At 48.5% G+C, this 25,407-nt stretch overlaps 9 protein-coding genes across 9 annotated transcripts; 6 read left to right on the forward strand and 3 right to left on the reverse strand.

The window, feature by feature from the left end:
* Positions 1–1,275: 1,275 nt before the first annotated feature.
* On the forward strand, positions 1,276–2,948 carry AO090010000735 (cytochrome P450; the record flags this gene model as incomplete). Its single annotated transcript, XM_001827633.1, has 3 exons — positions 1,276–1,587; positions 1,641–2,780; positions 2,841–2,948. 3 exons carry the CDS (start codon positions 1,276–1,278, stop codon positions 2,946–2,948), a joined length of 1,560 nt encoding a protein of 519 aa, XP_001827685.1.
* Positions 2,949–3,210: 262 nt separating this feature from the next.
* Positions 3,211–3,832, reverse strand: AO090010000734 (uncharacterized protein; the record flags this gene model as incomplete). Its single annotated transcript, XM_023233513.1, has 2 exons — positions 3,211–3,338; positions 3,454–3,832. 2 exons carry the CDS (start codon positions 3,830–3,832, stop codon positions 3,211–3,213), a joined length of 507 nt encoding a protein of 168 aa, XP_023094309.1.
* A 1,157-nt stretch (positions 3,833–4,989) lies between these two features.
* Positions 4,990–6,543, forward strand: AO090010000733 (MFS transporter; the record flags this gene model as incomplete). The annotated part of the gene is made up of 2 exons (XM_001827631.1): positions 4,990–5,276; positions 5,346–6,543. The coding sequence occupies 2 exons, from the start codon at positions 4,990–4,992 to the stop codon at positions 6,541–6,543; spliced, it is 1,485 nt and encodes a 494-aa protein (XP_001827683.1).
* A 2,363-nt stretch (positions 6,544–8,906) lies between these two features.
* On the forward strand, positions 8,907–11,043 carry AO090010000732 (uncharacterized protein; the record flags this gene model as incomplete). Its single annotated transcript, XM_023233514.1, has 4 exons — positions 8,907–9,178; positions 9,242–9,751; positions 9,807–10,596; positions 10,999–11,043. The coding sequence occupies 4 exons, from the start codon at positions 8,907–8,909 to the stop codon at positions 11,041–11,043; spliced, it is 1,617 nt and encodes a 538-aa protein (XP_023094308.1).
* A 2,291-nt stretch (positions 11,044–13,334) lies between these two features.
* AO090010000731 (uncharacterized protein) lies at positions 13,335–13,780 on the reverse strand (the record flags this gene model as incomplete). The annotated part of the gene is made up of 2 exons (XM_023233515.1): positions 13,335–13,393; positions 13,426–13,780. 2 exons carry the CDS (start codon positions 13,778–13,780, stop codon positions 13,335–13,337), a joined length of 414 nt encoding a protein of 137 aa, XP_023094307.1.
* A 1,033-nt stretch (positions 13,781–14,813) lies between these two features.
* AO090010000730 (cytochrome P450) lies at positions 14,814–16,382 on the forward strand (the record flags this gene model as incomplete). The annotated part of the gene is made up of 1 exon (XM_001827628.1): positions 14,814–16,382. One exon carries the CDS (start codon positions 14,814–14,816, stop codon positions 16,380–16,382), a length of 1,569 nt encoding a protein of 522 aa, XP_001827680.1.
* Positions 16,383–17,402: 1,020 nt separating this feature from the next.
* AO090010000729 (uncharacterized protein) lies at positions 17,403–19,752 on the reverse strand (the record flags this gene model as incomplete). Its single annotated transcript, XM_001827627.3, has 3 exons — positions 17,403–18,155; positions 18,213–18,355; positions 18,405–19,752. 3 exons carry the CDS (start codon positions 19,750–19,752, stop codon positions 17,403–17,405), a joined length of 2,244 nt encoding a protein of 747 aa, XP_001827679.1.
* Positions 19,753–21,646: 1,894 nt separating this feature from the next.
* On the forward strand, positions 21,647–22,966 carry AO090010000728 (putative lipase/esterase family protein; the record flags this gene model as incomplete). Its single annotated transcript, XM_023233516.1, has 4 exons — positions 21,647–21,656; positions 21,843–22,375; positions 22,445–22,865; positions 22,959–22,966. The coding sequence occupies 4 exons, from the start codon at positions 21,647–21,649 to the stop codon at positions 22,964–22,966; spliced, it is 972 nt and encodes a 323-aa protein (XP_023094306.1).
* Positions 22,967–23,220: 254 nt separating this feature from the next.
* On the forward strand, positions 23,221–25,400 carry AO090010000727 (DUF4238 domain-containing protein; the record flags this gene model as incomplete). Its single annotated transcript, XM_023233517.1, is given in 5 exon segments — positions 23,221–23,247; positions 23,349–23,530; positions 23,539–24,917; positions 24,981–25,259; positions 25,342–25,400. Coding segments are annotated over 5 exon segments (1,926 nt in total).
* Positions 25,401–25,407: the final 7 nt, after the last annotated feature.

Here is a 25,407-nt window from a genome sequence, read left to right on the forward strand (position 1 = left end):
TCTTTGGTCTAATATCATAGAAACGAACCAGAAGCTTACCTGACTTGCATGGGGTAGGAGAATTCTTCAAGGAGCTATCCCTAGAATTTTCGGCATCCGTACAAAGCCCCTGTCACCACAAGGGCTGGTAGGACTCCCACTTGGACGGTGGGCCATGTGGCTTGTCCAGTGCAGGAAAAGATGGAGAGTGAGTCTAATGGACACTTTAGGACGACCAGCTGAGTGACATCAAGAGCCTCCAGCGTAGCAGCATCTTGTCATAACCATTTGCAGGACGTTAGAATAGCCAGATTAATATAAGGTACTTCTATACGTGCATGTGGAAGACGAGTACTGTCAAAGTATCTATGGTATATTAACCTATCACTTATGTACAACAAGACGGGGATTCTTAGGTGAATATGCGGGAGGTCGAAACCTCAGCTATCAGTCGTCCTAACAGTGTCTTCGAATATCTTACGTTAGACGATTGACCTGGAAGTTTGTCTGAAACAAATTGTGAAGTCGGCAGTCGGGGGTACTTCCAATTGCCGTGAGTCAATGTCTTGGGTATACTTCTTATATCGCAATTCAGGAAGGTTAAGACATTGAATGCTCTTGGGTCGATATGCGCGAAGTAGCAGATGACGCATGACTTTATGAAGACACGTTTCTTGAGATAATATGACCAGATATAGGGTACCGTCCAGCCGATCACTGCCAATCAGAGTGGAATACGAAGGACTTTCATCCAATTAAGCGCCGGAAGTCCTGATTGCTAATGCATGGTTCCCACTTGTCCGCGATTTTATGTTATGCACTCGGTAAATTTGCGTGCGCCTATATGCCGACAACTGCCTGTTTCTTAAGTACTTATTTTTATTCTATATTTTATTATTTTTATTTTTGGTGTCTTCTCCAGATTTTCCGAGTAAGTGGAGACTACTGTCATTGCTCTACGACGTCAACGGGAGAGCATCAGGATCCCAACAGTGGGCCTTGTGGGGGTTGTGCTGTGCGGGGTTCTCCATTCTTTGTCCCTTGATATTGCTTTATCTTATAATAATCCGTAGCTGTAGCGATATTCAACCACTGAGCTCTTGCGGGGCAACGTTGGCACCAAGTGTATCGGATGTTGTCACCCCTTGCCAACTGCCGACCCTGCTTGTTACAGTTTGCTATGACATGTAACCTGCTCTCGTTGAGACGATGAACGATACGTGATGGGATCAGATAAATATTGGGTACTCTTCCCGTCGTATCAATCTCTCACAAGACAGCCAGATAGACCCCATCATGACGCTTCTTGCGGAGGTCTTCTCGCGCGCGTCGCCTGAGTATGCGCTGTATATCCTCCCCTTCATTTCGCTGATTTATATCGGCCACTTATACTTCCACAACGGACTAAATCGCTACCCCGGCCCCTTTCTGGCCAAGTTTACTGACCTCTGGCGGTTCCTTGATGTATGGGGCCGGCAGCCTCATGAGACGCATATCGCACTACATCGCAAGCATGGCGACGTTGTACGCATCGGACCAAACACCCTGTCCTTCAGCAGCCCGGCTGCAACGAAGGTCATTTATGGGTTGAACAAGGGATTTACCAAGGTGAGTGTCACCGGGTAGTCAAACGTTACGCGGAAAGTCTGACCATACCGCAGTCCGAGTTCTACCCCGTTCAGATGACGGTCTCCAAAGGCGAGCCGTTACCTTCCTTGTTCTCGACCCTAGATGACAAGTTCCATGCGGAGCTCCGGCGCTCGGTTAACCATGCGTTCTCGATGAGCTCGCTGGTGCAGTACGAGCCCATGGTTGACGAGACCACACTGCTCTTCCTTGATCAGACCGATCGTCTCTTCGCCACTGGGGGCAAGGTCTGCGACTTCGCACGCTGGCTACAATTTTTCGCATTTGATGTTATCGGCAGCATTACCTACAGCAAGCGCCATGGATTTATCGAGAAGAACGAGGACATTGATGGTATTGTAAAGTCCCTCGCTCGCATTTTCAATTATGCCGGGCCTGTCGGTCAGATGCCTTGGTTGGATAAAGTATTCTGGAAGAACCCGATCTTCGACGCAATGCAAAAATGGGGGCTGCTGGATAATTCCCACCCAGTTGCCATCTTTGCACGGCAACGTATGATGGAGCGCATGTCGTCAAAGGCTGCGATCGATCCCAGTTCTCGCAGTGACCTTCTTACCAAATTCATGAAAGCGGGCGAGTTGCGCCCCAACTTCATGACAGAGAAACGAGTCCTCACCATGGCCGTCTCCATGGCTTTTGCCGGGTCCGAAACGACTGCCATCAGTCTTGCAGCCGTATTCTACTATCTGCTGAAGACGCCCGACTACATGCGACGGGTGCGGGAGGAGCTGGATGAGGCGATCCAAAATGGTACAATCGAGAACCGTCCAAGCGGCCTCGTCTCGTGGACTGAATCTCAGAAACTTCCATTCCTCGATGCTTGTATAAAAGAGGCGTTTCGTATCTTTCCCGCCGCTGGTCTTCCCTTGGAGCGTGTTACTCCTCCCTCCGGTGCGGACATCGCCGGCCAGTTTATCCCGGGGGGCACAATCGTCGGTTGTAGTCCATGGGTGATCCATCGTCGTGAGGACATTTTCGGGTCAGATGTGGACACGTACAACCCCGATAGATGGCTCAATGCCTCAGAGGATAAGTTAAAAATCATGAACGGAATGATGCTCCAGTTCGGCGCCGGTTCCAGGACATGCATCGGAAAAAATATTTCATTGATGGAGATTTATAAACTAATTCCAAGTTTCCTAAGACGATTTGACGTATGTATTCATTCCACAACGTGGCAGTGAAAAGAATCATGCTAATATCTGAATGCACAGGTGCGATTAGCATACCCCGAGCAGGAATGGAGACTATGGAATGCCTGGTTTGTGCGGCAGTATAATTTTAACACTGTATTTACTCCGAGGAAGATTGAGGTACAGTAGTCGCTTTATCCTAGAAGAATGCATCAATCATGAAAAATAAATTTCTATATTTGAATAAAACTGTATATGCACAATTTGACCCCCCTCTCCTCCACCACAGGCACGAGGCCCTATTGACGCGGCACACAACATATTATAGCGTAACGTTTCGATTAAATATGGCATATCGTCATTAAGTAGCGTAAGGCCGCATGCTATATTAGCAGCCTAATAGGTCCATGTCAATCGGAACCCGTAGATGGACATTCTTCATTGTCCAACCCTAGCAGTATACGTCCTGGGCCAGCCGAATGCCATTTCGTTGGCTATGATGACCGCCCCTATGACGAGGCCTTGTAGACAGCACCAAGCTCAATAGGATCACAGCTATCCGGGACGTCGTCCCCATTGCTGTTATTGTGATAATACAGACCGGGAACGTCGCCGGCGCCATCGCAAACTAGAGAAACAGAAGACAGTTCACTTCACAGTTCCTATAACTCTTTTCCAAGACGCGGACACTTACGTAGCCATCCACCCCAATTTTCATTATCATTAGCCAGGATATTATCATTGGTAAAAGTGAAGCCTGTGCCCCCGGATGAAGGGCTCACGCTAACCTCCACCTCGCTCTGGACTTCGTCGCCAGAGACGAGAGCCAAGGCGTAGGGAGCTCCATTCGGCGCATTGTAGCGCACGGTCCCATCTAGGAAGTAGAAATCGGCAGCGTCGGCGGCATCGCGAAAGACAGCCTTGCTGTTCAGTGGGTCGACGTGTTGTGTTGACAGGTAGAGACCGTTCTGGCTTTCATCGGAGGCATTTGAGCTGACTAGGTTAAAGATCTTTGGGACAGGACTGGCGGTGACCGTGGCGGCCAAGAGAACGATACTGGTGAAGGGCTTCATTACGGGGACTAATGGAGAGTTGCAAATTATTGTGGCACGAACGGCGGGGGGTAGGATGCAGCTATTTATTTGCTAGAACGAGCGTGGTGATCACCGGGTGGAGTTGATGCGACCCTTGGCTCCAATATTGGCTACCAAGCAGGCTAGCAACTGCATTACGGGAGGAAGCAGTGCTGAGTGGCGAAGATAATCAGACCCACGCCTTCTATTACATCATGGATCCGCCGTGCAGATATGAACTCTCCCCAGTTTCTTTCATGGACCATGGCAGGAATGGCCACTGCTGGAATTCCCGCATAGGTTTCTTAAGTACTATGTAGCGAGGTGGCTGATTCAATCGGCTTTTTGAGCAGCTAAAGGTGCAGCTGTGTGTAGGGTCTTTCAGAGCCTCCCAAATGATATCAGGGCTTGCGGGACGGCCCTAAATGGTCGCTTCTACTTAAAAGATGCGGCTTCCAATGCCGCCGATCGTGAGACAATGCTATGAATTAATTTGTGAACGTTCTTACTGGCGATATAGCCTTTCTACCCTGTGTGTCATTACAGGGCTTCTGACCCTTGCGTCTCGGCGGTCTGGAAGGATAATCAGATCCACGCTGAACCCTTTCATACCGTAAAAACAATCGATTTTTATTACAATTCCTAATACAGATCTCTAATGGTATTCTCGACGGTTACCGTACGCATGATTAACCCCCATGGCTGTGAAAAATACGGGTTCAACAAATGCGGCCAGGATGCCATGTTTACTTATACTCGGTACCCGCTGGACAGAAAAAGTACAAGGCCAACTAGTATACGTTTAGTACACATTTGTGGTACCAGGTAGACCAACCGGCGTACAGAAAGAGTTGCAATTTGTGGGGTAAAATGAAGCATCTCGGCAAGAGCGAATGTCCGAGCCATGATTAAACCCGAGGGCAAAGGAATCATGGTCACTAAAAGTCCGCCGTTCGCTCCACTTTTCTCACGTCTAGTCTCGTTTCCTCCAACGTTGAGGATTAGCTCCTGCACTGTTTAGATGGCTCTTGACACAGCAGCCTTTTCGGGTGCAAGATTGCGATGCCGATTTGCCGGTAGCGGCCAATAAAAGCAGCCATGACCCTCGAGGCACAACGTTGACAGAAAATGCAAGAAACACCAAGCTGCAAAATGAGATGGGGATGACACACTTGCCTGAGACTGACCACGCACGGCGTGCAGATGAAGAAAAGCCTGCAAATCGTCTCGGTCCGGACCCAAACTTGGTTGGTTGGGAGGAAAATGACCCAGAGAACCCGCATAACTTCTCGACGCTATATAAATGTTGGATTACTTTCCAGCTTGGCATGCTGGCCCTGAGTGCCAGTTTAGGCTCGAGTATCACCTCCCCGGCGCAGACTAAGCTGGAAGCGTACCTAGATATTAGTACTGAAGTCAGCATTCTCCCAGTATCTCTCTACATGTAAGGCACCTGCCTCTACCTGACCCACAGACATTCCCGATCGGTCAGATCACTGATAAGGAAATACAGTCTTGGCTTCGCTTTTGGACCACTATGCTGGGCGCCTATCTCGGAAATCTGGGGACGTCGCTGGTCGATGCTCCCGGCGGTTTTCATGCTGGGCATTTTCAGTATCGGTACGGCAACAAGCAAGAATACCGCCGCCGTTCTCATCACCCGGTACTTCGCAGGCGTTTTCGGCTCCGCTCCTGTTAGCAATGTATCGGCAGCCCTGGGAGACTTCTTCCATATGAAGGCTCGCGCCGTCGCCGGCACTTCCTATGCCATCTGCGTCGTGGGGGGTCCTACCATGGGACCGATCATTGGCGCTGCCTTAACCAACAATCCACGCCTGGGTTGGCGCTGGACAGAGTATATTGAAGCAATCATTGTCTTCTTCGTATTTACCGTAACCTTCTTCTGTTTACCGGAGGTATATGGCCCTGTGCTTCTACATAAAAAGGCGAAGCGCTTGCGCAAAGAGACGGGTAACCAAGAGCTATACCACCCACACGAGCATTTGAAAGTCGATGTGTATAGTATTGTCACCAAGCATTTCTCCCGCCCGCTTGTCATGCTTGTGACGGAACCAATGGTTACGGTGATTGCGTTATACGCCTCGTTCACCTATGCTCTACTCTATCTCACCCTTGAGGTGTTTCCCATTGTCTTTAACGAAATCCGCCAGTGGAAGCCGGTGGTTGCCACGTTACCTTTTATCGGCCTCTTTGTTGGCGTCCTCCTCTCCGCCGCATTCGTTATTCTCGTTGGCCAGCCATATTACATCCGAAAATGGGAAGAGGGCGGCGGGAATCCGGTCCCGGAGGCACGTCTGATGCCCATGGCTGTTGGGGGGTTTCTATTCACAGGGGGTCTCTTCTGGTTTGGCTGGACGGCGGAACCCTCCTATTCCTGGGGTTTACCCGTCGTAGCAGCTGTGATGTTCGGCTGCGGATTCTGTATCATCTTTGGTCAATGTATCAATTTTCTGGTCGATACATACGGGCCATACGCTGCCTCGGCCACTGCGTCCAACACCTTCTTGCGAAGCGTGCTTGCGGCCGCGTTCCCTCTTTTTGCGAAGCAAATGTTTCACAATCTGGGGGTGGGACCAGCGATGTCGATCCTTGGGGGTATTGCGGCGGCACTGATTCCGGTTCCTTTTCTGTTCCGGATCTATGGAGTGCGGTTGAGAAAGATGTCGAGGTTTGCACCATTTAAAGGATAATGAATAGGAGCCGAACAAGTTTAACCTTACAAACATGTCCAGCCACCTGATAAGGGACGTCGTGACCAGGAAGTATCTGAGTGGAGCCCTATGCTCTTAACCATCCGTGGTTACGGCCGCTTCGAATATTTGATTAAGGGCTGCGCTCAACATATGCGTGCCGGGAAGCTGCTTGCACTTAGAGCATTACCACTCGCCGGGGGTGCCTTGCTGTCTCTTCTAGCGACGGCCTAAGAGAAAAACCACTTCCAGGGATGACTTAACCCTTAGCGGTCGATCTAATTAGATTTGGTCGAGCTATGTGGAGGTTCTTACTGTAGAATCTATATTGGCAATCCACATATACTAGTTAATAACACGCATATCCAATAATCAAAAGTATTAAATCAGAGCGGATAATATCGCCGAATGGTGTCGTCACGGAGATTTACATGCCTATCTTTCACATTATATTCCGTCGATTCATCTCGGTGGATTTGTTTTTAACTCTCATGTCAGTCACCAGGATAGCATCCGCTAAGGACAGACTGGGAACGAATACTAAGGAGGGATACTCGAAAACCTACCTTGCCAAACCGAGAGACCTTATAATTATTCCCTCTCCACGTAAGGTACTATCGTCTCCTTCCCAAGCATTTATTGCGGCATAGGCACACTAGACGCTACTCACCTCTAGTCCTGAATGTTGAAACCATCACTATCAGGATCTTTCTTTATATCCCCCTTGTGCGACGTGGAAGCAAGAATCCCAATCAATGAACCGCAGGCCCCTATGACAGAAATCTGTATGTCCATACATATTATTAAATGCTCCGGAGGAGCTCTGCCAATGGAAGAGCGAGCACTACTCGGGTGCGTTCAGTGTGTCTCTATCCTTTCCATGTTCTAGCGCTACCAGGGCCTACTATTAATAGGCGAACAATATAGCACCTCTACGACTCGGCATAGCACCCATTAGGTCGAGGTCTACGATCTCGGCATACGTAGCATCACTTCGTATCCCACAGAGTGCGATACCTACTTGATATTTCCAGACCGAGCCCTCGCAAACTGCCAAACTTGCTCGGACCGTGCGCGACTCGTCAATATACGGTCGGCTAATTGAAAGACAAAGAGTATGGTATTTGAGGTCAGATTCGCTCGAGTATCTGATACATTCATGTTCCAAGTTAGATCCTGTCGCTGATGATTCTTTCTACCTTCCCTCATAGTAGCTTCGATGATCTTCCGTAGGGAGGAGAGTGTGATTGACATTTATATATCGACAGCCTGGGCAAACACAATCTAATCATGACATCTGCTTATCTAAAGTTTGAAGGCACTTAGAAACGCTATTATGGCCAATTATAGAACCCAATACAGTCTGACATGTTTTTAGTCTTTTGTCCCATTTCGATACAGATATATATATGTATCTATCTATGTATCTATCTATATATATCGAAAGTATCCCACCATTAGCTATAGCCTTAAAGATCTTTGCAGAACACTCAAGGCTCATCTTATATGATGTGAAGTCGGGGCACAAAAATTCCTCAATGGCTACTTCAATAAGCTCGGAGCGAGATCAAAAATACTCATGTTTTCGCTTACGTATTTTTAAGACGGGCCATGAACTTTAATTAGTTATTCTTGCCCTTGGGCCACATCCAAAGGCTTTTAATCCTACAGATTAAATGGACTTTCCACTATTCGAGCCCGAGCTAATTTAGCTCACGAGACAGACTCAGCCCTAGTGTGATTTGACGTGGTTCTCAACCAACCATGTGCCCCTACCGCGCACTCCAGTTGGAACTAAATTAGTTGAGATCCACACATCCTTCACCCACCTCTGCACGGGTTGATTGCAACTGGATTTTTGTTTCTTCGCAGGCGGTGTGCTCTTGCTCACATACGGAGTCTGCATGATCCATATATACTTGGAATGGGATGCTGGTTGATCAAACTAGCTTAGAACCCTGGGATCTCCAGAGGATTCTGAGCAGGGTAAGTAGTATTGAATGCTGCGAATCATGCTCATCCTCGAGGCGTTATTCGACACCACTTGAATGGTCCATGGTCTGTATTGCACACTTCGATATCGGCCTTCACTGAGGCCACACGTCCTGCAGATTTCCCAAGCAAGGGGGGCCCCGCTCAAAACTGGACGTGTCCATGACCTGCCTGATCTCAACGTCACCATGGAAAAATAAAAGCAGATATAGGAAACAACCGGTGAAACCCCGGCAGCGCAAAAGCTCCCGTAGCGGAAAACCTCCCGCGCTATTCGTAATCAATTCCGCGGCGCCAAAACCCTTTGCACGACCTCACCGTCCATCACCATCTCAGGAACTCCCCTGCGCAATCCTTCTTCACGGCGCACAATGGAGAAGACAGGGCCGATGGAGACAAGCGAATGCGATGGGAGAATGGATGACAAGGTCGCACCCACGACGGTTCAAGCGCCCCGCGACAATGAAGCCCGACCGGAAGCCTTTTCATCCACGATCCAAGAGATCCTGTTTGTCGCGGTTGCGACCATGGCAATTGCCATGTCATCCCTCCTCACTGGGAGCATCACGGTGCTCACGTCCCAAGTTCAGAGGGATCTGAACATGACCACCGCGGAGCTGACTTGGCTGACCAGTTCATCCTCGTGCGTCGTCTATTGTTTACTGTTACCTACCATGAGTGTTCTGTGCTAATGAACTATCACCAGTCTGGCTTCCGGATCCTTTCTCCTGTTTTTCGGTCGTTTGGCGGATCTCTTTGGCCGAAGAGCACTTTTCATCGGTGGCATGGCTTTTTTTGCAGTGTTCGCGCTGGCTGCCGGGTTTTCCAAAACGCCCATGCAGGTCGATATTCTGAACGGTGTCATGGGCCTGATGTCGGCTTCCTCTGTCCCACCCGCGCAGGGTATGCTCGCCAACATCTACGAGAAACCGTCGAAGCGAAAGAATAGGGTCTTTGCCTGTTTCAGCGCCGGAAACCCCCTGGGCTTCGTCTTCGGGAGTATATTTTCGGGTATTGCTACGCAGCTGTTCAACTGGCGAGCCAGCTTCTTCTTACTGGCCATCATTTACGTCGTCATTGTGGCCATTGCGCTGTTCACCGTCCCAGTAGACAATACACCCACCGAGAAAATTTCCATGGAGGCTGTCAAGAGGTTCGATGTCGTCGGTACTATCTTGACCATCGCTGGTATCGGCTTGTTCTCTGCCGCCCTGAGGTTAGCCATCTATTCAAGCCGAACAAGGCTCTTGCTAACACCCTCTCCCTAACAGTCTTGGCTCGGACGCTCCCCAAGGGTGGAAGACCCCGTACGTCCTTGTCTGCCTCGTCCTGGGTGTTCTCCTCATCGCTGCCTTCATCCTCTGGGAGTGCTGGTATTCCTACCCCCTCATCCCCATGTCCATCTGGCGCGACCGTGACTTCTCGCTGGTCATCGCTGTTCTTCTGCTCGGCTTTCTCGCCTTCCCGATTACAACATTCTGGATCTCGCTCTATATGCAAGAGATCAAGCATTACTCGGCGCTCCCGGTCGCCGTGCACATGCTTCCCATGGCGATTATGGGCATCATCGTCAACATCATCGCAGGACTGATCATGCACCGCGTGTCCAATACCCTCCTAATGCTCCTTGGTGCCACGTCGTATGTCGGATCTTTCCTCCTCATGGGCCTCCAACACTCGGACAGTAGTTACTGGGCCTTCATCTTCCCCGGCTTGATTCTCGCGGTGGTCGGCGCCGACTTCGAGTTTTGCGTGGCCAACATGTACGTCATGAGTTCTCTGCCGCCGGAACAGCAGAGTATCGCAGGTGGAATTTTCCAGACGGTGACAAAGCTATGTGTGGCTATCGGCATGGGGATCAGTACCGCCATCTTTGATGCAGTTCAGGCCAGAGGGACGGCGACAAGTGGGTATTTCAAGGATGACCCGATCGAGCCATATAGTGCAACCTTCCTGTACAGCGCGGGTATTGCGGCCCTCGGTATTCCCCTGTGTGCGTTTCTGAGAATCGGTGCACAGGGACATGGTGGGGATGGCAAGAAGGGGAGAGACCACGAGAAGGTCTGATGCTCATGCTTATGAATCAGTAAAAGTTTATATGCCAAGCGGTTACATCCTGGAAGATCAAAAGGCTCGTCTTCAAGCTTAATGTACTAATGCCGAGGGAAAAAGGCTAGGGAGATATAGACCGAACTAGATTAGACTAATAGAGTGGGCCATGTCCGTCATGATCTAGAAGAACTGTGTTGAAGTTTGAGTAAGCTCCTGTCGGGTATACTACTAGACAATGTCAATTGCGCGGTTTTCACGCATTGAGCGATCTGCTGCAAGCACGATCGATAACGATTGAATAGCATCATTCATATGTTGTGTGAGGTCGCGATCCTCACGAATGGCCTCCAACAGAAACTGCTGCTCCCGTGCACATAGTTCGTAATGGTCTGGCTCACCCTCCATTGATAGGATCTGATCTCGGGCACGCCCGTCAACCACAGTACTCATGCGTAGATTTGACGTCTTCGTGTGGCTGTTAATATCGGCTGAGGCCCCAGCACTATCGATGCTATTTTCCTTCTCATCCATCACAACTGATACTGAGCCACGTGGGCCCATCACATCTTTCACGAAGTACGCTGTCTCCGAGATCATTGGACCCCATCCAGCTTCATACCACCCAACCGATCCATTGGCAAACAGCACCTGAAGATGGCCATAGTTAACCTGTCCATCTGACGGAATATCATCGCAGAGGCGGAGGCCCATGCCACGCACTTGGACCGGCTTGCTGCCAGCAATTTGCAACATAACATCCACATAATGCACACCGCAGTCCACGATTGGATTTTTCACATCCTGGAGGAGACGTTTATGAATGGCCCACGCGTCGTCACTAGAGCGCTGGTTTAGGTTCATGCGTATGACAAATGGTGGACCGAGCTGTCGAGCGCGGTGGATGAACTCGATCCAGCTGGGATGATGCCGGAGGATATAGCCGATGACTAGTTTGCGCTTCGTTTGCTGGGCTGTCCTCACCACACGTTCCGCATCTTCGACTGTTGTTGCCACAGGTTTTTCTACAAAAACATGGGCTCCAGACTCCATTGCTGCCACGGCATAATCAGCATGCGTTGCCGTGTGCGTGTTGATCGAGACGACAGTAGGCTTGAGTGCGAGGGCCTCCTCGAAGCTAGATAGGAAGGGATAGTCCCTGAGTGCATCCGGTAGGTTCTTAATTGGACTGCGGTTGTAGAGGCCAATTATTTGAAAACCTGGGTTACGATGGTAAGCCAGGGCATGGCTGTGGCCCATCTGCCCCATGCCAACCACCACAACCGACAAACGCTGATCTGAATATGCCTCCATTTCATTCTAAATATCCATGGGTTGAATTACTGTAGAAGGTAGAAAGGTGAAAAGATGATGGGAAGCAACACTTTGCAGTAGGAGAGGTTATTTGGTCAAAACATAATGACGGGCTATCACCTGTTCCAGGCAGCATTTACGACGGATGCAACGTTAGAATACTTCTTTCATGTCACCTTACACGAGGGGAATCTGTATGATGAGGAAGTGGAGTTCTAGATGGTGTTTTGATTGGCTTGCCTATATACCATAGTTGGCGCCATAACGCCATCTTACTTCGCACATCGTACATTGTATGACTCATGTATCCTTCATTATTACTAAGTTGAATCAACGAGCTATTGTCCCAGGGGCCAAATTTACTGGGGGGTACTCGTAACCCTGTCTTGACTTCGCCGATGGTTATAGGATTGTTGCTCTTACAGCGTTTGAGTTTGAGAAACTCTCCCAGTCTCTGCTGACTGGGGGCGAGAAATCGGCGGTTCTGACCAAGCCAAGAAAGCCATTACCGCGTTTCATAAGGTGAATCCTCGTCGTACAAGCCACACAAGGATCTCTCATGATTTCCATACAAATTCGACTTCTTACGTTCACTTCTTGCTGAGCCCCGTGCCGCTGCGTTGCGTTGCAGTTTTGCGGAACGTAATTATCCTAGTAATGGGTTGTGTGAGTTGTCGACAGACGTTCTTGAAGATCTAAAACATGAGCTTAGAAAGGGCAAAGTATGTCATATTAGGTTGAGAAAAGGTTGAATGGCCACAATGCCCAATCGAATGATATTTCCTTCAACGGACAGCTCAAGCGTTCTGAAGTCAGAAACACCGCAGGGTAGCAACCTTCTAAATAGTGTGGTGCCATACACTTTCGCTGTCTTAGGTGATTGTAGACTTTGTACCGTTCAGCAGAACTGTCGGGCCCAAAGCGATTATATGATTTAAGATAGGGCATCGAACAATAAGTGTTTTTGAGGATCGCAAAGAAGAAGTCTGATGACGTAGAAGATCATGGCTAAGTAAGCAAAAAGAAGCCATACACCAAGCACAAAAATGTATATACATGCTTAGATTGTCAATTCATCAGGGCTCGCTGGGTTATCTACCAGATGAACTCCCTGTTTCAGGTCCAAAGAATTCACAACTGCAAAAGCTCTCCCCCTTCCTCGTGCAATAGAAGATCTAGTTTGGATTCTCTAAATCCAGTGGGTCGGAGCAGATGGTGAATAGTGGCTTTGCCCTCATAGACCCAGTACTGTGCAGCAGCAGCGATTATCAACGTCTTGTCTCATTGCGAACTCCTTTGGCTCCAGCGTCTTTTCAAAAGCATCGACTGTATGCAGCAAGGCTCTGTCATGAGCGCTTAAAAGGGATGAAGCTAGAAGGCGCGCTGTAAACGCTTGGTAGTTTATCCACTTTGTGGCGACGGAATCAGACAAATACTCAATCTCTGATTCCCGAGCCCATAAAGCTATGGAATCGATGATTAGCAATCATCATAACTACTACCAAGGGTCGTGGTTAGGATACTTACAGTCATGGATGTCGCGCCAACACCGCGGAAAACCAAATTCTTTTTCACCCGGCCAGTCCTGCTCATTGGGCTGTGATGGCTTTGGGAGAGAGAACAAAGCTTCGATCAGAGCTATGATGCGATCATAGGCTTCTCCGTACTCTTCTGCTATGGATAGGAGCATCGCCCAGACCCTGCTGCTTTGAGTGGAATGCCATTGAGGCGCGGTGGGGGCTGTTAAGCTTGAGATTGTGTCTTGTAGAGGGAGATTGCCTTCAAGGTAGGACTGTAAGGTCGCGAGTTCGGTAGGATCAAGAAAAAAGAGGTCTTTGTCGTGGGAGATACGGGTGAACCACTCTGCGTACTGGCTCGCCATGATGAAAACTGTGTGATGCCATTCAAGTATTTCCCTTCAGGTGCATATAAAGAAGCGAGGTGCGATGCTGCTTCAGGATATAAGAAGATCCGTTAAATAGTCTGAATGACAAGGCATATCCCTGGGGCTTAGATCCTAGTTGTAGGCCTTAACTATGCTGACTACGTGAGGGCTATTTTTTGTCCGTATGGCTGATCACAACCAGTTTGGGAACTCACCCCTCTGATATCTTCCTCTGCTGACATCGCTAACGTAAGACGACCCGATTTGCAGGGAGTGATTTGACTGTTACCCTTGTCATAGGAGTCATTCGTGGTTGCATGTTTGAGTCTTAGTCAGATTGATCATACGAAACATGAAACATGGAATAATTCAGGCATCCGACTGCAGAATGATCGCTGCTAGATAAGCGATCGAACCAGGATATCTTACTCTTTTGTTGAAATGCGGGGAAGAGGGGCGAAGGCTGTGGTTTCCAGACAAGGTCCAGCTTTAATATATCGCTAGGGAGCGTACTGCCATGGCACACTGACCTGGCTAGCCATTGCATTTTTCACCCATTAGTAATCGGCGATATTGTCGGCATTTGGAAGGTAGTCTGCCACTGTATATATGGATAAGAAAATCCTCGTATGGTCAGCTGCCCCGCTCCTCAGCTTCTGAGTTGCTCCAGCCCATGATGGTATATGCTATTTACGGAATATAAATCCCGATAGAGTAGACGAGAACCCCCGCATCGTGGATCTACTCCAGGATAACGAGTGAGTTACGATGCCAGCGAAGAGTGAATATCATTACCCTATCTAGTGTATTCTCGCCGGGACTTTCCAAATTAAGCGTGGATTTCGGCGAACTTTACTCTCCCTAGGAATTACCTTACTGGAAATTGATGCACAGACAATAGTAATGGATGCCACGGGATATGTTATAAAGACGCCCAGAATGTCGAGGAAAAGATAGATACAGAAGGAAGGAGATATATTCATGTCTAACATATACGAGCCAGATACTCATTCCCCATAATCTGGACGAGATGTACAGCTTACTTCTTATTGTCACTCTCCACTTCCTCCTGATCTACTATATCATCATACCGATTATTAACTACTTCCGCGACCCCAAAGGCCTCCGGAAGTACCCCAACCTGACCTTTGTGTCCGGCATCTCTGACCTCCCACTCATCTACTACTCCCATAAAGGCATCCGTTCGCGTGTTCTCTTCGAAGCACACAAAAAGCATCCGGTCCTCCGAATTGGACCCAATAAACTCTCCTACGCAGACCCCGTTGCCATAAAAGACATCTACGGACACGGCACGAAGTGTACCAAAGATGTCTTCTACTCAGCACTATCCGGCTCACACTACCACCTCGCAGACGTGGTAGACAAGGAAGACCACGCTCGAAAGCGCAAAGTTCTCTCCAATGCCTACGCCATCAAGAACCTCGAAGGTTGGGAATATAAGGTGGCCGATATGACGCAACGCATCATCAAAGCATTTGACGAGAGATGTACCAGTCCCTTGCCCAAGGGCCGAAATCCAGACCCGCAGGACCTCACGATCGATTATCGCATGTGGACGAATCTGTACACCATCGCCGCCATTGCTAATATTGGACTCAGTGAAGATATTCGATTCCTGGATCAAGGCAATGATATTATCTCGTCGGAGGCAAAAGACGGGACTGTGAAAAAGGTTCACTTTCGGGATTGTCTGTACGCCAATGCGTCAGCTACTTCGACCCTAGTATGGGCCTATGACTGGTACGAGGCCCTGGTCCGAGTCAGTAAATTGGTGTCCTCGACGTACCGCCAGAAATGGAAGTTGGCTGAAGATTGGGACGGGATCGTGAACAACCGAGCGACAACCCGGTGGAAGCGATATGAGAAAGGAGAAAAGCTCGATGACTTCTTCTCTGCGCTCATGGAAGACAAGGCGGGTGCTCCTAATAACCTCGAATGGGGAGAAATTGTAGCTGAAGTGAGCATCATGATGAACGCAGGCTCTGACACCACGGGGATTTCCCTGAACAACGTGATGCTTCTCTTGTTGAAAAACCCACACTGTCTCGAAAAGCTTCGGGAAGAGATCGACGGTGTCCTGGAAGACGATGAGGTTATTGCACCTTATGACAAAGTGAAACATTTACCCTACTTGCGAGCTTGTCTCGATGAGAACATGCGCATGTACCCACCTGTGTCATTTCACGTTCCGCGCCGGACACCTCAGGAGGGTACCATGATTAGAGGTGAATTTGTGGCAGGCAACACTTCCGTTGGTATTTCGGCGTATGTGGTTCATCGCAACGAGGACATATTCCCAGACCCAGACACATATAAGCCTGAGCGCTGGCTCGGTGATAAGGGACGCGATCTTCAGCCGTATTTTGTTGCTTTCAGTGCGGGTGCTAGAGGGTGCATCGGTCGTAATATCAGTTATCTGGAACAGACTGTTCTTCTAGCTTCACTTGTGCATCGCTTCGAATTCGCCTTGCCATCGCCGTCCTGGGAGCCGGTCAGACATGAAACGACGAATTTCAACTCCGGACCTATGCCGCTGAAGGTGTGGAGGCGAGCGAGTAGGGTATATGAAGATAATTAACCATCAAGTGTGCGATCAAATCTCTAGTTCATAGATTCTTAATTCAATTCAACATTTTTCTGCGTTTAGATCAAGGCAATGCTTATTATGCCAGTCTCAGGAAACTGCTGACAGGGTCAAACCACTTTCTCAAGTATAAAACTATCATAAAAGCGCACACCATAGCTGGTAAAGCATATACTAAATCAGTGGCCCTTGATTAAAAGCATTCCTTGTAATCGTGAGACGATCTCACTAAGTGTTAAGCAGGATCTGAGGTTAAATCCGAACTTCGAACATGCCATATCTGTATAATGTACTTCTACTCCAGCTTATATATAAATCTAGCAAACTTTCATGCCTTTTAACTGTAATGGGAGTTCAAAACAACCCAGGAAGCCCAGTTCCTTATATTCGGACTCTCTGTGCGAGACTAAAGCGAAACGGAAAAGATTAGCGACCTTTGTTCAACAACTTCCATCGCCGATCGCAAAACCATAGTATACCTTCCACCATAATATCCAGAGTATATTAAAGCTGACCATGCGTGAGGTTCACAAGGTTTGTGCATAATTATGAGGTACGATCAAGATAGGAAATACCAGAGAGATCTGGAGGCTACCAGGTCAATAGCCACGACTACCGACATTGATTGACCTTGGCCAGTAAAACCACATAAAAAAATAGTAGGATATGCAAGAATAATTCACAGTTATAAGACTATTGGGAAGAATAAGCCAATAGAGTAAGAGCCAAAGTTTCCGCGGTACGTTACTTGGTAGCTAGGAATAGAGAAGCAGTCATATAGTCTAATACTGCAGGTGCCAGGTAGATAGGTTTAGTAGACGAATCTAAATAAATAGACGACTTACTACTCAATAGTGCAAGATATCATATAGGCAAATATTGTATATGTACAATTTTTAAATTGTCTAAAGGTAAGTTCACAGAATATTCATCGTAGTATATAGGTATCATCATGCACAAAACTCAAAAATGTTGGACACATTTGGTCGTTAAAAAACCGTAAAAGAAAACAATCTAAAGAAGGAAGCTGATAACTGTAGCCGCGGCACAGATAGCAAGGCTGGGTCTCCAAGCAGGGGCAGCATTCTCCTTATCCTTGTCGGACGACGAGGAGGTGCTATTCTCCGACTGCTTACCGTTAAGATCACCAGGACCAAACGGCTTATATCCGCCGCTAATACTGGATGATTTCTTGGCGGAATCCTTGACGCACTTGCTGTCATCTGTGTAGGCTGACCATGCAGCTTCCCATGCGCTTTCAGGTTCGAGCAGCATCTTGGTGGTGTAGAAGATACGGCAGTCAGCGTCTTCATAGATGTACTGAAGCGGGGTGCCTGATTCATCACCCTTGCGGATCTGGTCTTGAACCTGAATACGACTGCTGGAATCGCCGGCACGAGTGAGAAGCACGTCGGGGTTGGCAAGATTTGTGAGAGAGTTGTCGTCGAGGGTATCAATGCCCAAGGGAGCGGTGAGGTTCATCATTGTCTGCAAAGAAATGGGAATAGTGTACAGGGGAATGACCTCTCCCCCCTTAGAGCCACCAATGGTTTGCATGGCACCCTCCTGGGGACGACCACCAACGGCAATGGCTTTGACACCGGCAATGTTCTTCAGCTCCTCGTGGAATGAAGCGCAGGAGGATCCGCAAAGACCGTCAGAAAGCATGACGATGTTTTCCGCCGCAAACGGGGGGTCTCCGGCGGGAGGGTTCAGGAATTTGAAGCCCGTCTGATCCCGGATGCTGACTGGGTTGCTGTTGGACATCTGTGTCATGTAAGCTGGGAGTGCTCGTTGTTCTATGGCTTCCTAGCTTGTACTTACGTTGTACCTCATGATAGTGGTGAATTCATCACCATTGTACTTGTGAGGGCCGTAGAACTCATCCCATGATTTAAAGTTATCGCCATTAACATCGACAAAGTTCCAGTAAGCCCAATACCTGACAAGGCCAACATCGGCGAAACCTAGACAAGTTAGCATTACTTTAATTCACCGCGGAAGCGTTCTGCTTACTCTCTCCAGTAGCCTTTTTGATCGATGACTGCACAGATTGATCCTCATAAACCGAATTAATAGCTTCACCAATGAGCTTGTACTGCTCCTGCGCGCGATATCTCTGAGCACTAAACGGCACTTCACCAGGGAAAAGTTGCATGAAAGTATCGAGAAGAAGGTCGGTGTCACCTCCACCGTTCTCCCGAAGGTCAATGACGAGCTTCTTCTTGCCCGCATCTGTGCAATTGCCCAAAAACTGCTTCACAACATCCTGGAACTCAACAGCAGCATCCCCCCTCTCGTCCGAGGATGTGTCAAAGGTAACAATCTTGAGGACAGCGACGTCTTCGAAATCAGATCCGTTCATAAAGTAACCTGCGACCATACCACCGCTGTGTTCAACAACCGGCTTGGGGTAGCCGTCACTAGGGATGCTTTGCCTTTTCCAGTGATGAGGAGCTCCCTTGTAGGGCGTTTTCTTCATGGAGGTGGTCATTGCCTCGATGCCAGCAAAGCTACCGGTGCAGAGTTCTTCGAAGAACGACTTCCCACTGGTTACTGCCGTTAAGTTTTGACGTACCTCGGCGTAGTTCTTGATAACACGAGTGGTCTCGTTTTTAAAAGTGATATTCGTCGTTGCTCCTTCATAAATGCCCAGACCAATGTTAACAAAGCTGCCCACTGAGGCGGCTGCGTTACCCCTCCACATGAGGCTGTTATACCGGGCGTCGGGGTCGATGTACTGCTCCTGGGCGGCTATCTTGTTCAGATACGTTTGCGTGTCTTCGCCATTGATTTTAGCGATTGGGGAAATCTCAATGCTATCGTCGGAGTCTTTCTGCACAAGATCCGCGACAGCATAGGTTTCTGGCACACTGGTTCCGTCCTCTGAGACGGTGGTCACGGGAATCAAACGTCCAAAAAAGAAGACTTGGAGAATATCGGGCACATAGTTGAAATGGAAGTTGCCTGTCTTCAGGGTCAACTTGTTGATCGCGAGTTGCACGTCGTATTCACTGTCGTAGGAGGAAAGGTTCTCTTTGATCTTGTCCAATTCCCCAAGGAGGTCAACGGAGCCCAGTTCCCATGATTCGGGGGTGTTCTTCAGATAACCAGTCTCCGAATGCCACTCCCACAGGACCTTGAGCTGATCAATGAGTGTCTTATCTTGCTCCACGGCCACTGGGACGGATTTTAAGCACTCATAGGCGGTCTGGGCTGGGATGACCTGATTCTCATCGGCGAGTTGGCTAGCGAGAGCACACGGTTCCGAGGTGTTGGACGGTGAAGCACTAGACGAAGTGGATGTACTGCTCTGAGCAGCAGCCAGAGCGGCTGAAACCAGAGTGATGCCGAAAAGACGCATGTTGTAAACAGCGCCCCAGGTCTGGTTTCTCGGAAGCTGCGGAAGAGTGTTTCTTGGGGGTTAACAATCAAAAGACTTCTCAAACAACGACTGATAGCGCGACAGAGCGCACCATTTATAACACGAGGAGAAATAGCCCACCATATTCTTGGCAGCAGGGAAATGAGAGGCGCAGCCTAATCAACTCTCCGAGGACAAGGCTGCGGAGGTGGGTCGGATGTTAACTTTGACTGGGGCTCTCCGAACGGTTTTCTTTTTTGGGAACTTGCGAACCCTAAATCACTTGTCAAATCTTCATGATATTCTGAGTACGACGTGGGCGCTAGGGAGAATATCCCAGTACAATAAGCACTGCCCGTAAGCCAGCTGAACCCGACACAAACAAAATAGCGTAACCACTCATAAGCTTTTGATTGTTTACTTTTTTTTCAGGTCTATATTATAATTCTATCTTGTTGGTCACTTTCGTGCCTACATGATGGTATACTTGAGTGTTGATCTGGTTCCTTCGCGGCGAGGCTCACTCCGATTGACCCTCACATGAGGCTATGGTGAATCGCTGACAAACCGTTCCGAAATTTCTATCGACAAGGCATCTTTCCTAAGGAAGTAAAGCGTCCTAGGGCAAACCGACAGCTCACCTTCCTGATGGAGCATAACGCAGGGACTCAAGGACTTATGGTCTGGAAATCCAGGGTCTCTGGCCCCCACGGTCGAATTTCAGCAGAAGCCATCATTGATCCACTCTCTGAGGTCCTCAGGCGTGATTGCTCAGTGCTGCCTGCTGCTGAATCCATGGTACAAAGGCTGTGAAGTCTTGGCATCGTGCAATTCAATCTCTGCCATAAGCTTGAAAAGGATGCTAGAATTAGGGGCCGAACCTCTACCTATTTTTGTTTCTGGCCCAGAGACCGACTGTACTCCGAATTGGAGACGGCCGTTGGCTCCGTTACCTACGAGGCAAATCACTTTTATGTTGTATTGTTCACTTGTGGACCTCTAAGGAAAAGGTCATGACACCTGGCAGCGTTTCGACGAACAGAGATCAGTTGAGCAATTCCATGGCTCCGTGTGTGGAGGCCCAAGTCATCGACAATCGTAGAATATGAGTTGGGGCGTGGATGAGTGCCAAGAATGCAGCCTGGAGGAGTTGGATGATCCTGCTTCTTGAGTGACAAATGGAAACCGTAGTTCTGCGGTGGGGAAGAAATACGGAAACTTGGCAACGAAAAACGACTCAATCCTCCATTGACGGAGTACATCAACAGTGGATGCGTCGATTTAATTTGCTGTATATGTTTCCCTGCAATTTCATGTCCTGAATCCAAGTCATTCTTTGATCTGTTGGATCAATTACCGCTGTTTCGGCAGTTAATCAGTGAAAAGCGCTTGGCGATGCAGCCTTCGTTCGTAATCTCAGTTTCCCCTATTTCTTTCTTCTCTTCTGAGGCTGAGGATACGAGAATGTCTCTAATAGAGGGAAATTGCAACCCCCTCGGCCAGCTCCTGCTTGCAAATGGATATCGCATCACGTGCTAGGGTTTGCTCCTATACGATGACTCGATCATGATCTCAGTCGGAATTCCACAGCGAATTATGACAGGGAACAATAGTTACAGCTTTGCATGACTGAAGATGGACCGCCTTCTCAAAGAATACGACAAGCCTGCGTTTTTCGCTTATCCTTACCTCTTATACTCTCTGGACCACGAATCTCTGGACGGCCATAATGATAGGCTGCGGACACATCTTGGCTCAGCAGTATGCCGAAACATTACATCACGAGACTGTACACACTGTCGCGACTTAGATAATTTTTGTTTGACAGAACACCAATTCAAAGCGAACTTGACTCTTTGATCTCGATGAACCCAGATTAGGTCACGCAAGAGCAATGCTGAACTGTGAGTGGCTCATTACCTCGATGCGTCGGGACGTTTATATCGCCGAATACGAACGTAACCAAGTTTCTGGAGGGCCAATGGACTATAAATATGTGAGCACAAACGCGCACTGAGACAAACACCCCGAAATGATGTCTTTCCTTTACCGCTGGTTCGGTCCCTTGTACGATGCTATTCTATGTCCAGGCCTCCCTTGGAGCATTCGCTGGCGCCTTCTAGCATTACAGCCCGTAGTATTGCTTACAAATGCAATTCAATATTGGCGTGGTATACACTCAAAACATCCCAAGACCACAATCTGGATTCCCTTGAGGCGTGCCCCGGGCCACTCTGTTCGCGCTATTGTATACCACCCCCTCGAAAAAGCGTCAAAGGATGGACCGCGAGCTCTCCACCTCAACATCCACGGCGGCGGGTTCCTTGGAGGTCTCCCCGAAGGCAACACACCGTTCTGTGACCGAATCGCGGCAGAGACTGGGGCGGTGGTGATATCAACATCTCACCGATATTCCCCGCGGTATACGTTCCCCGTTGCGCACAGGGATGTCCAAGATGTAGCTGAATGGTTAATTGAAAATGCGGGGAGACTCTGGGGCGCCGATCCGAGACTGATGAGTGTGAGCGGATTCTCAACTGGAGGGAATCTGGCCTTGGGCGTTGCGCAATGGTTGGCCCGATCGGAGTTTAACGTCAAGGCAGCTGTGATGTTTTACGCACCCGTGAGTTATACCTCCGTCAATAGGCGCCTGTTAGATGCTTGAATGAGATTAATCTTGACTTATCCACAGGTCGATCTGCGACTGTCACCGTGGGAAAAGCCGAAGCCAGCCAAATATCCTGAGAAAGATCCTCTAGCTTTTGTTTTGCCATTGATGGACGCATATGCCGGTTCAGAGCGAGAGAAGTATCGGGATAGCCCAATACTCCATCCCATCCTGGCAGATATCGAGTCACTGCCACGGAATATGCTGTTTCTTTGTGCGAAGGTCGACATTCTTCTCCATGAGCAAACGGTGTTTGTGAATAGACTGAAAGATGAAGCTGCGGCCCTTAATCGCAAGATCGAGTGCCCACAAGAACCATCACAAGATCATTCGAGCAGTAAGGAAGACAGAGTATCGCTAGCGTCAGAATTCGAATCAGCTGCTCGAAGTCCATATAACATTGAGGCCACGTTCTTCGACGATCAGATACATGGATGGATTGAGAGTATGTGGCTATAATTTTGATGCTGTTATACACACTAACCATGGTTGCTAAGCAGTACCTTCAATGCTCATCGATACAAAATTGAGAGACCAGGTTTTTAATGATGCAGTGCGGTTTCTGGACAAAGTCTATACTTCCCAAGGATAAGCTGGCTTTCCTTACCAGAATTTGACGGTCGGAGGTAAAACGGTAATCTCTTGTCCAATCCTTCATTCCCCCCTCTTCATATGTACGTAGCAATTTAGGCTCTCCTCACTTATAATAACATTAATAAACAAACTGGCTCGGTATCTAGTGGGCTATCTGGCATGACGCTATATTACAGAGAACACTCACAGCGAATGGGGGCTACAAAATGCAAGGACTGGCCACGTCAGCGACGGTATGTTCACAGCGCCTACTTTCAGCTAAACATATTGGCGAATCACTCAGAGACCAATGAATCGAGCACATACTGCGCAAGGCTGTGACGTGTAGCAGTAGCCTTCTCTCGCACCTCGGCGCTTGCGGTTCATAAACGTACTGCATTGCAGCAATACCCCACCCATACACGCACTCTCTCTCCCCCTCTCTCTTACTGTGCAAGCTACGAAACTCATGATGGTACGAACCACAGAATACAAGGCCGAGTATCATCACTTCATTCCGCGGTTTCTCCTGCGCCAGTTCGCAGCCCTCGAGCAACCCCACCTACGCGTCGCCAGAGAGGAAGAAGGCCACGCAGCCAAAGACCACAATGGCAGCCACCCAAGGATCCGTTCGTCAATGCGATAGACTTGAGAAAGAATGCCCTGGTCCAAGTATCGGTATCGCGCGAGTTTGGACTGGTGGACATGTATCGCGATCAAGGTTACCAGAACCCAAGGCATATCGAGGATAATCTTGGAAAGTTGGAAGGTCATGCTGGTAGAATTATCAAAAAAGCGTCAGATACATTCAAAGCCGGTCAGACACTTGAATTAACTCGCCGTGAAAGGGATACTATAAGGAAGTTCCTCTTCCTGATGAAATACCGAAACTCTACTTTCTATGCTCGATACAACCATGACAGCATCATGACCTATGATTCGAACGACAAACACCGCTTGGAGAGCTACATGCGGGAAAAGAGATTCAAATCGCCTCGTGATATCTGGTACTCCAATCTGAAGACATTCTTGGATCTAGAAATGGATCCAGACATGCAGTGGATCAAGAAGGTTCACGAACGGGCGTTCCCAGACGATGCAATGATGTTCATCCATCACATGCAGTCCAAGTTCATGGCATTCTGCCAGCCTTCATCGGAGGAAGACGAGTTCATATTGACCCATAATGCGTATGGAGTCTTTGAGGGCCCTTCAGATGTCCAGATTGACCCCACCACCGGGGGAGCAATCGAAGGGGCGTACACGGAATACCATAACTTTGCTCCAATTTCTGCGAAACTCATCATTATCTTGAGAAGCTCATTGCTTGTAGACCCCTCTAAGGAAGGCGCAGAGGATCTCCAGGAAGAGTGGGAAAACTTGCGGGAAGAAGTCAGAAAACAGCATTTATTTCCTGATAAGGCCGCCGTCTCGCTACTGGAAAGCCTTCCTATAAAGAAGTGTGGGAACTCGTACTCGACTACCATCAATGGGAAGCTCGTCTTAAAACCGAACCGAGGCCCTCGGGGCGAAGACAAGTTCTATTTTACCTGTTTCCGCATATCTTCCTACTATGTCAGTTTGATCAATAGTATCTTCCTCGAGCAGGCAACTAAAGGGGACACTATAGTCTACAGATCTAAATCGGCTCTCGGGAGAACCCTCAAATCATACCTCGAGATCGGTAGGGAGGGTTTCAAACTGGTAACCGATGAGGCTAATGACCCTCACCTGGCATTTTTGAAGAAACTAGAGAAGATTGCAGGGCAATTAGTTGGGAATGTCTGCCTTAGGTACAAGGCCATCGCACCACCCAAACCCCAGACCCATATGTCCCAGTGGGTTGCACACTTAGTTGGGTTGAAAGTAATGGCGTTGTCAGGGAATTCAGCCGCGCCAGAAGTATATAAGCTCATGAAACCAGGTAGTTTTCTTTTCCCCTTAAATAGCTTTGCAGAGTATGATCGTTAACTTCAATCATCTGCAGATGGGGGATTGGACACATATTTTTATGATCTCATGCAGTCGCAACTTATGGTTTTCTTGAAGATCAAGATAGATGTGATTCTGAGCCGTTCCAAGTTAACACAAGATGACAGGTTGGAAGTTAAGTATCAGCTGCTGCAGCTTTATTTGACGTTTCCTGCACAGCGCCTCTGGCTTTACGTGAAAATTATGCGAAATCTACCCAACTTTGACGAACGAGACTTCAAAAAGCCGATTCGTGAGCTGGAGATCAACGGGCCTGAGGATGATGTTGCGAAATGTGAGTATGCACGGCCCAAATTCTGCTAAGTAATGTTTACTCAGCTCGATCACAGTGATTGCTCTATATCCATCACGGACAGATCAGCTCACAATGTTGATGTTCTATAAAGTCCAAATGACGGCTTCATTCCTTATATAACTAGTCG

The sequence above is a fragment of the Aspergillus oryzae genome, chromosome 8 (genome assembly GCF_000184455.2).
Source record: "Aspergillus oryzae RIB40 DNA, chromosome 8".
In the NCBI taxonomy this organism is placed as follows: domain Eukaryota; kingdom Fungi; phylum Ascomycota; class Eurotiomycetes; order Eurotiales; family Aspergillaceae; genus Aspergillus; species Aspergillus oryzae.